The sequence below is a fragment of the Dromaius novaehollandiae genome, chromosome 2 (genome assembly GCF_036370855.1).
Source record: "Dromaius novaehollandiae isolate bDroNov1 chromosome 2, bDroNov1.hap1, whole genome shotgun sequence".
In the NCBI taxonomy this organism is placed as follows: Eukaryota; Metazoa; Chordata; class Aves; order Casuariiformes; family Dromaiidae; genus Dromaius; species Dromaius novaehollandiae.
In genome coordinates, this window is record NC_088099.1 from 148,156,499 (window position 1) to 148,167,305 (window position 10,807).

Here is a 10,807-nt window from a genome sequence, read left to right on the forward strand (position 1 = left end):
ATGTTGGTAAAACTAAATTTTGTGGACCTTTATGAATATGCATGTGTAAACAATCTCTTATGCATTCTGCAATAAATCTCTGTAAATAGGTTGTCTGCTATAACCAAATAGGTTATTGCAAACCAGGTCTTAATAAGAATGTATCCTCTGAAATTGGAAGGGGAAGTCGGGATTCATTACACCCAAAGGTCAAAAATGAAACAGTAATGTTCTAAGGCATGATCACTGTATTTTCTCAGAATACATAAATTAAACCAAAGAACCTATCCAGATGTGGGGTGAAATGGTATCTTTAGTTTCTTGTGTGATATTGTTCTTTTGTGGTTTGTTTGTTTGTTTGTTTATTTTATTCTGTCTACCTGCCACCAGTGTGGTCACAAGTGTAATATTTTTTAGGTTTTCCACATAAGTCATTTGTGGAAAAATAACCTGTTAAGAAACAGGAAATGAGTTCTGATGCACAGAATAAAATCACTTACTCTGTGAATGTGCAACTGTCTTTGGAAGTGGACTACAAGCTTGCTCATGCCAGTATATTCAAGGTGTTTATGAAAGCTCTACGGTTTGTATTGGTTCTACCTGACTCAGGCAGTTAGTTGCACATTATCTGCTGCATCAGAACAACAAATGCAGCTGATGAGTAAGTTGTTGAAAAATAGCTCTATTTTGTAGTGTAGAGGATGACCTGGGAATGGGGGAGCTGTTTTCACTGTTGTATTATTTTTGTGTGTTTCAAATACAAGATCCCAGGTGTTTATCGGCCCGTTTCCAGAAATGTGGGTGGTTTAGAGAAGGCTTCTAGAATCCTTCTCCTCTTGTTTAATGATGGAGAAGGGGGAATTACTGGGTTTTGTCTGCTGCTGTCTTTCTCAAGCTGTATATTAATTTTTTTTTCTTTTCCTTTACAATGTACTGACTGTTTCTAAGGTCTGGTGTAATGATGAAGACCCCTAATGAGCTTTAACATCTTTGCATTGTAAAGCGTATAGGACCCCAAAGGGAAACCTCTACTGAGGTTTTCCCCTCTTTATAATTACTACCTCAAACTACATTGGCTTTGTCTCTTGTATCTTCTGCTGCTGCCCAAAGGTCTGGCAGGTGCCTTTTGCTTCCTTAGCAGCAGCTCAGAAGAGAAGACCTGCCTTCCAGATGGCTTTGTCGTGAGTTCACCCTAATCAGCCAACAAATGTAAATGGTGTCTTCTGATATTTTTAAATGTTGTTCTTTTTGACCCCAGTTTAATATTTCTGAATGTGGCTGTCAAGCTTGCTGCTGTTCATAGATTTTTGGGGGATTTTTTTTCAGCTTTCTTTCCTCAAAGTTAGTTTGCCTTTCTTTTTTGTGTGATTTGGAGTGGGTAAAGGGAAGTTTCACCACTTAAAGTGGCCAGTGGTTAGTACCACTGCCTGGAGAAGAAAAATAAATTCTGAAGTGTTGGGATTGCCAAATATTGCCAGGTCTTAGAAACTTACTATCTTTATTTCAACTTCTCCTTCTGTCGAGAGAAAAAAGCAGTTACAATTAAATAAAGCCATTCTTTTTTCTTACTTTTTGTAGTATTTCAGGAGACAATTTCATCTCATCACCCCCACCCCAGCCTGTTTTATTTGATAGGAGGGGGCAGAGCTTGTGGGAAGTATGGCTGGAAGATAAACATGGCAGTTTCTGTGTTATGGTTGCAAAAACAAGGTCATGAGTCAGACAACTCCAGAAGTAAAGATCTCTTTCCCAAAATGAACTACGTCTCCGTGTGAAATATGCAGTGCAGTAAATGTAATACATGTTTTAGATGAATTCGATATGACACTTCTACCAGCTTGTTGGCTGGTTAATGCTTATTTTAAAGTATTCAACTCTAATAAAATTAATGCACTCAGTACATAGCTAGAAAGCTTTGCAGGGCCGGGGAGGAGACCTTAGTTCAGTTTGGCAAGCTCAGTACTCATCGACTGAAGTTTTGGAAGCTGCCTCTCCCCTTGCCCCTTTCATACAAGTCCCGATTTGATTGTTTCCCTCATGCTATGAGGGAATTGGACATTTCACGTCTTCTAGAATGGCCATAGAAGGATTAAGGGTGGCTTTTGTGGAACCAAAATTATTTTTATTTGTGTAGTAGATCAGGTTGTCTGTAGGTGGTAAGATACCATTATTTCCCAAATCGGGAATTCCCATCCACTGCCCTCTGCAAATGTGTACAGTGAGGCTTTCCATGTGAAGTAACTTCGCCTGGAAAATTAATAAGCAGAACAGTTTTATGACATTCTTTTCTTTTGCAAGCATATAGCAGATGGTGTGGCGTGTTAATGGTCACTATAGTCAGTCCTTGTCTTGCAAGATGAAGCTCAACTTGTGCATATTAGCTTGAGGACTTTTCTTTTTTTGAAGCATTTTAGAAATTCCTTGTAAAGAAATAACACTGTAGTAAAGCTGCTTAAGCCAATCTCTTTGAAGGCTCTCTAAGATGAATATTAAAAAAAAAAATTCTATTCACATGCTAAGCATATGAGGTCTTGCTATGTGGCTAACTAATTGGAGCTAGAAATCTGGTCAGTCATATGACAGATGAATAGTTCAGCAATGCTTGCTTCAACATATTTTAGATAAATTACAGAACTATCATGAGATGTAAATGGCTTTCCCTTGTATCCTTGAACACAAAGTACAAGCAGCCCCATATTTTCTAAAGGAATGTTGATCTCCCAGAATGGGAGGAGGTACTTTGTTGATGATAGTGTGCTTCAGGATGCTTCAAAACTACCTCTAGGACAGCAGTACGTGTTGTATGAAAGCACCGCTACTTCTCTGGCCCCTTTCAGTTGACCTACACGTTCACTGTATTTCAATGGAATTAAATCACGTTCCTATTTTCCTCTGCAGTGTAGGTGATTAAAATACATGATTAAAATACGATTAAAAATGCCTGACTCAAAATATATTTGCCAAACAATACCAAGTTTCTAGAATAATTTTCTAACGTAGTGAAGAATCTAACCTTTTATTAAAATTCTGCATTCAGTTTGTCTGAAGCACTGTAATAGCTTATTTATTTTGGCAGGTAGAAACGTAGTTGTCTGTCTTGAGCAGTTTATACTCTAGATAGTGACAGAACTTCTGAGGGATTTATTTAGCTTGGTTGTCAGCAGATGTGTGCGGTTAATTTAACTTGTGCTAGAGCTCTAAAAGAACATTTGAAAGTAAAAAGAACTTGTCACATCTTTGAAGTTACTAAAACTGACTTAAATGTGTGTAAAGAGTTTTAGTCTTTAGAAGCATGATGAACATGAAAGATTTTCATGTTTATGACTAAGGAAACAGTTAACACTTTGGGGGATGGGGGGGTATATCTTCAAGAAATTAGGCAGAGTTTGGCCAATCAATGGTTTTGAATGAATTATTCCAAGAAATAGACTATGCAGGTGATTGCTCTGACATTGAGATATTTCTGGTTACTTAGATGTTGTGAATATATTGTGAAACACTCTTTAGTCCTTTAAGTTATGTTGAAGTTATGAAGCAGCTCAAACTGTAGGTCTGGCACTGCTTTCTTTGCAAATATCTAGATTTTTAGATATAAAATTTTTGTTAATCTCCATCTATAGTTCCCTTTTAAACAAATGTGTGGCCTGTCTTTTACTTTCTATTTGGTATAATTATTGACTTTGCCTACTTCTTTATAAACTTAAGATGGCATATGTGTATTCACATTCTGTTTTTTTTCCCATTTAGACTAATAGTTCTTTGAATTTTAAATGCTAATTATTTTCTTGCAGTTCTTCTGTTGGAAGCGCGCTGCCACGGAGACGCTGCTGTGCATACATTACAATTGGGATGATATGCATCTTCATTGGAGTTGGATTAACTGTGAGTGATGTAGTATCATGTACTTGCAGCTATGTAGGGGATGCGCATGTATGAAGGAGCTACCCTGAATTATCATCTCTTCTTTCCCCAGCATTCGAGCAAAACCTCTTAAGTTTATATATCTTTTTTCCCTTCCCTATTAAAACCATAGGTTTAATTATTACAGTTAACTAGAAAAATTAATTTTGTTTTTGAAAAATATTCTGGCACTTTGAGATTCTCATTTTCCTGATATTAAATCTGACTCACTATCTCCTAAACTTCAGTTTTATGAAAAATGATTTAACATTGTTTTAGAAATACCAGAACATCTTGCTCTTGCTAGGGCTCCCAAAACTTTCAGGTTTCCAGAAATACACATTGCTACACTCTGGGGAGTGGGATTCCAAAGAGTTAAAAATGTGGATATAGCTTTACAATTTGTACAAGCCATAACAAATAAAACCAGATAATACACTATTTATAAATTAAAATGCTCACATTGCATTAGCCTATTATTCAATGAACTATCTGGCTTGCTTTCCACTTGAAGCATTTTGTACTGGTCATTAGAACTAACTTTTTACCCTGCAGTTCCAAAACTAGATATGGGGAAATATGTTCATATGTGTGATTCTTATTATGTTTAAATATAAAAATTATCCAGTCTATAATGCAAGCTTAAATGAATTAAAAAGGATTTTCCAATTTTCCTAATAGAAACAATTTCTGGCTCTGTGTGTGTGTAAGTGTGTGTGTGTGTGTAAGTGTAAACACCCTTACTGAGTTTGAAAATAATGAAAATATTTTTCCCGTGAGGCACTGGAGCAGGCTGCCCAGGACCTGACTGGACAAAAGCCTGAGCCACCTGATCTGAACTTAAAGTTGACTCTATTTTGACCAAATGGTTGGGCTAGAAACCTCCTGATGTCCCTTCAAAGCTCAGTTATCCTATGACTGGTTGAAATTAAGCTAATAAAATATCTTATTTATCCTTATCGGGGTGAAGATGGTGCTGAAATGCTCATCCTTAATAAAATTTGCTCTTCTTTGTAGAACAAATACTGCTGTATATTTGATTTCTCTCTCTCTCTCTCTCTCTCTCTCTCTCCTTTTTTTTTTTTTTTTTTTTTTTTAGGTTGGTACGCAAGATTTTGCCAGGCGATTTCATGCAACATATGTTTCTTGGGCTGTTGCTTATCTCTTAGGTTTAATCTGCCTCATTCGAGCCTGCTACTGGGGAGCCATAAAAGTCAGTTATCCAGAGCACAGTTTTGCATAGAGAAATTGATAGATTATAGCAGATGAACATCTAGTAATTCTGCATACTACATCCTGGACACTTAAAATCTTTCCTGTAAGGATTCCATTCTGTTCAAAAATAGTCTTAAGACTTGGGGGTCTTTAAGAACAAATGTTCATTGCACTACATAATATGCAAATAGTTTGTTTTGCTGCTAGATTCCTAGCTCTGAAAACTAAAGCTTTGTTTACATGTTCATAACTCTGTCTTTATAGGTGTCAAATTTCATTCCAACAGACAGTATTAAGTTTTAGATTTCCTTTGTCATGTTAAAATCAGTCTGCCTTTTTTTTTTTTTTTTTGGTGATCAGTAAGAATTCAAAAGCAAGAGTGTTTATAAGTGTTTCTACAATAGCTTCACATTTGTACTTAACATTTTAACTAAAATTATATTAAAGTAGCTTGCTTTAAAACCTAAGCAATAAGCATTTTGCTTGAACTGCTTACTGTATCTTTTTGCCTAAGATCGTAGTGACCTTATTCAGGAAATGAAATTTATGAGTGTACTTTAAGAGACTGACACTGTTGCTAGAGAGACATTTGTAAACACTGTATGCTTTGAGATACTTCAGGTAGAAAGATGCAATATTTTGGTAGTCCAATTAAATTTCCATTTATCCAGGATGGATTTCAGTTAGAATAAATGCTTTCTCCTCAAGGATCCTGGGACTTGGCTCCTGCCCCCCCCCCCCCCCCCCTTTCCCTTCTTTCTGTTTAACTGGCAAATCCTGAAAGCCATGCTTGGATTATGGAATTTAACTCTGGTTATTTGTACAAGTTCCTTTACAGAGTCTAAGGGAAGCATTTCATATGACTTGTTTTGTAATACTTCAATGTCATGTAGCTGACAATAAGGTGGTGATGGGTTGCCTCTTACTTTCCTCTGATCATGTCAGATTTTTCCCTGTTTAGGAGAGAGATGCACTGGTCACTGCAAAGGGAGACACTGTTAACGTCACGTTAAAAGCTGTAATGGGAAAATGAGTAAACTATTTCTTGGATCATTCCATCAAAGTACACCTAGTCAATTTAGCTCTGACTGACTAAGAGAATACGGAAACAAAGTTTTTTCTAATGATGTATTCACAAAGGATTGAGGGACCAGTTCTTGCACTGCCCATCTTTATAGTTTTAAACAAGTTTTTGCTAAATTCAGAAGGAATGTCCTGAGTGGTTTAGATGACTGTAGTAATTTAGCTAATGGGGTCAGATGGGTAAATTAATGTGGATGTTTCAGGGATACATGTAATTTAAATTATCTATGTTCCTGCAAGGACAAAATGATATTCAGATAAGGATTTTTGAGCACAATAAATGTAAATGATCAAACTGTAAATGATCTGTCTTTGTATGATGATAAATGTATAAAAGCAGTAGCTCAGGATTACAATGTACCTTTTACAAATAAACTAATAAATAAAGATTATTATTCAAAGTTAATATTTTGTTATTTATACACATGTATAAAATACACAAGTAGAAGAATTGTCAAAATGATGCAGGAACAACATAGGTATTGCACAACAGATGTGAGCTTTGCCTTTCTTGCCAAATGGTAGCCTCAGGAACTTAAGAGCGCAAGAACAAATTTCTTGATGTTTTAGGAAGAATGATGAGAAAGTAAATGAGGGGTGAAACCACTGCTGGGATGTGCTCTCTGTAGCAATGGCTCATTGAAGGAATTTATTAATATGTATTTTTCTGTTTTTTTTTTTTTTTTTTTTCCTTCTCTCTAATTGTAGAGGATCACTGTGCTCATTTGCATCTTAAACCTTGGGATTCTCCTTCTAGCTGTCTTGCTTTTCAAAATAGTGCTTGCCTTCTGCATCCTGAAATAAAGCAGGCTGGTGCTGTGCAGAAAAATCATCTACTGCTTTTGTAACTTAAGGGAGAAAAAAACGCCTGGGTATAATGTTAGATTAATGAAGCAGAGAAATTCAAACTTTTTTGCCTGTGTGAAACTACATTGCCTATCTTGTGTTTCTTCTTTTTCTCCTCATCTTTCTGAACAGGTGGGAAAATAAATGGACAACATAAAATCTGTATTGTCTGGATCAGGATAATTGCACAGTGCTAGCTACTGTTTCCTTTTGCAAGTGAACCATTATCGTTATTTCTATAAAATTTGAAATGCACTTTACATTTCAACCACTTTTTTGATACTTAAGAATCATGATACTTAAGTGTATAAGAAAGTGATCAGTAGAACTTGCTTGGGATTCTACAAAGGACTTAAATAGATCTGAATTTTTGGAGCAGGCTTGTTTGGAGACTGTCGTGACATTCTGTGATAGACTACAACTTGGTCCGCACAGTTTTCTGTAAGCTTTACTTTTAAAAAAGAATCCCTCACTGTGCATACTGTCAACTAAAAACTTTTAGCTTTATTAATCACTAATTTATTTTGTTGACTGTTAATGGTCTCTTCCTTGACCTATTATTTTGTGTTAGGTGGGAGATGGAGCTTTTAAAATTCTCACGTCCAGGTTTTCTGTTCTCACTTTCCTGCTTTCCCTTCTCTCCCTCCCACCAAAAAAAAATCATATAATTTAATGTTGCTGACTAGGAAATACTTCAGACCCTAAAAACTTTATTTTTTTTTAATTATGAACGTACTGATAAGTGTCTTAATGTTTTTGGTCTGTATCCCTATTACACATTGATGTGTTTTATTTTAAAATTAAAGAGGAGAGGGTAGCATTTCTGAAAGTGTATGTCACTTGATTATCAGGAGGTCTTTGTCACAAGCAGTGTGGAGAAAAAAGCTAGAGGTTTCAAATCTACTAGATATGAAATTTACCATGAAGTGCTTAGAGAAGTTACTGAAGCAACCTTAGTGCCATTCATGCTTACTGTTGAGAAATCAATGATGAGCAAAACGTGCCTTTTCCTCTTCTTTCAAACATAATGTATCTCTTTACAAATAGAGGGAAAGACAAGGGGGCAGCTTTAATACCAGTTATGAGAAAAACCCTGTAACTAAACGTAAGGACTCTACTAATTAGTAGATGAGTAGAAGCAAATATGATTTGTCATGTTAGATCAATTTAACTGCCTTTTCTGTCAGGGCAAAATACTGCACTTTATGCAAGATGGCCTCTAATCATTAGTAAGGCTTCTGAAAATATTTGTGAAGTGTTGTTCTAAGCAATCTTGAAAAGCATACCTCAGTAAAATTACTCCAGGGAATGCAAAATTCAAAGATAGTCTGATTATTAAACTAGAAAGATATAGCAAATACATGTTAGCTATTTGGAACTCTTTAATATTTTTGTAATGTTAGTGTGCTCTTTACATCTATTTTATATGCAGCTGATAGAAACTGAGAGCAAGCTGAATGACAGGATGAAAAGTCAAATTAAGTTCTTAAATTGAGGGGAAAATACAATTACATAAAATCAATAGCAAAATTCCGTAGCTGGGAAGGAATAATCAACTAATGCATCACAAAACGAGCCTGGGCTGACAATGTAATGCTCACCCTCTCTGTGCCAGGATCATGCTGGGATGGGAGCACTGGCTAGAAAAGATGAAATAATCCTTCTCTTTCTCTCTTTTATTAGGAGACAGCAACACAACTAAGGCTTTCCAGCTTTGGGTGATGCATTTCAAGATAGATATGAACTGACTGTTTCTAATCTGGAAGACAAAAAATAACTGAAGATGTCGGAAGTATGATGTGCAAGGAAAGGCTGAGATAACTGAGAGGACTGACAAAGATACCTTTAAATAGGGAAAGGCTGCAGGAAATAACCAAAGAATAAGAAGTAGACATGGAAAAGAAAAAAGACATAAATTGCAAAAGAGGCTTAGATTAGATTGGAAACTTAGGCAAAACTTTGTAACACTAAGAACAGTTAAAATGCTAGAATAGTTTGACATGAAGTCGGAACAACATCTGTTGGGAATGGGATAGACCTAGCTCTCCAAGGCTGTATCAAGAGAGGGAAATTCATGTCACACACAACCTCATTTTCTACTAAATTGATTCTGAGGCCCTTTTACTAGCTCTCTGCTAGCATCTGGTGCCTCAACCGCTGACCCAAAGTTCTGAAACTAGTGCCTCTGGATACTAATCTAGCAATTAAGACTTCTGGAGTTTGTTTTTTTTTTTTTCCTTTTTGTCTTAGACCATCATATATTTAACAATATTTCTCTGAGACAATGCTGATCATAAAGCATTTTTGAACAAGATACCCAGCTATGGAACCAAATTGCAGAGGACAGGATAAGTACAATTACTTGCCATATATAGAACTGCAAAGTCTTTTCCTCTGTGAAGGTTGTCTCACTGTATCAGTAATATAATACTGAAACAGCATTCTTCCCTTAGACCATATCAGAAGTTAAACAAAATAAAAAAAGCAGTAAAACAAAAGCCTGAACTTCACTAGTAGAGTTTTGCTTTGTAATGCTCACGAACCTCGTTCTTCAGAGGTATCAAAGATCAATGAGGATTCGCACTTTTTTTTTTGCATGAAAAATGTACAGATATGACAATGAGTAATGACTCTGCTTGGTTTCCATGAATCTGTAATTTTTTTGAGTTACAGAAATTGTAAATTTTGAAAGTTATTTTACTGTTTCACATTTTTCGTTCAAAAAGTAGTACCCCATTGCCTTGTCTGTTCAGCAGTAGTTTGTAACAGCTTTTAAAATCCTTGACAATTTCAAGCATAGAAAAACTAAAGAAATCATGAAGAATGCAGCCCTGTAGAAGAGAGCTGCAGCTCAGTGCACCTGCTCAGTGACAGGTTACAGAGCAAGCTCAGCAGTTACTGCCAGCTTGGCTTGTGGCTTGGCAAGTAAGTATGTGCCAGCCAGGCAACAGCCCAGCTCGGGACTGCTGCTACCAGCCGTCAGGGGCTCTTATGGGGGCTGACGGTGGATGCATAACTGCGGGCTATGGAGGGAAATGCAAGGCACGGCAGGGCAGCGTCACAGAAAAAAGAACATGAGTTCATACGAAAACAAATTTCATCCATGTAATTGTTTGTGAGGCAAATTGGCTGTTTATGCTTTCCAGCATCGTTTCAGTTAAACTGGCTTACTTTCCTACTTCTGATGTGTGTTTTAGACTTACTATGCCAGGAGCTAAGGTTTCCCTTTCAAAGAATATGTTGTGGAGAAATAGATCAGTGTTGAAAAAGTGAGTATCCTTTACTACTTGCAGTAGAAAGCTGTAATCATGACATGTGGTATAATGGATAAGTTTTGAGAGCTAGACTCTATAATAAATCCTCTCAATGCCAAAGTTTCTTTTCTTTCTAATGGAGTTACAAAATACAGTGGCCTCAGTAGACAAATGAGATTAAAATGTTCCCAGTTCCTTGGTTTTCCAGTTGAGTCTATCCCTGTACCATGGTTCAGCAGCAACATGGTACTGCCAGAGAAGTCTGAGGGACTGCATTGTACACAGATCACTGAAAAAAATCCTAGTTAAAGACAGCCCTTAGGAAAAAAAAGGGGAAAAAAAGTGCCTCCTTAATTCACATATTTTTCAGTGATTTTATTGCACATTTGAGAAGCAGCAGATTGTGTGAAGGTGAAGGAACAAAAGGCTGGGGGGTCATGAAGGTGAAGGGAGAGAGGAACTTAATCCCATTTAAGACGTGTGCAAAATGTTCTTATGGTCATTTGACCCAGCAAGAAAAGAATATCTAG

The 10,807-nt window shown here is 36.5% G+C and overlaps 1 protein-coding gene across 4 annotated transcripts in view; it reads left to right on the forward strand.

The window, feature by feature from the left end:
* The window catches only part of PIP4P2 (phosphatidylinositol-4,5-bisphosphate 4-phosphatase 2), a 28,714-nt gene extending 18,317 nt beyond the window's left edge, over positions 1-10,397 (forward strand). For 3 of the 4 annotated variants that reach the window (XM_064507763.1, XM_064507762.1, XM_064507761.1), the window contains 2 exons: positions 3,771-3,861; positions 4,979-6,583. In XM_064507763.1, coding sequence (XP_064363833.1) covers positions 3,771-3,861; positions 4,979-5,148 — 261 coding nt within the window. In that variant the 3' untranslated portion in view covers positions 5,149-6,583. Of the gene's footprint in view, positions 1-3,770; positions 3,862-4,978; positions 6,584-8,706 lie in introns of those variants that run through there. The other variant, XM_064507764.1, reaches the window with a different exon arrangement.
* The last annotated feature ends 410 nt before the right edge of the window (positions 10,398-10,807 follow it).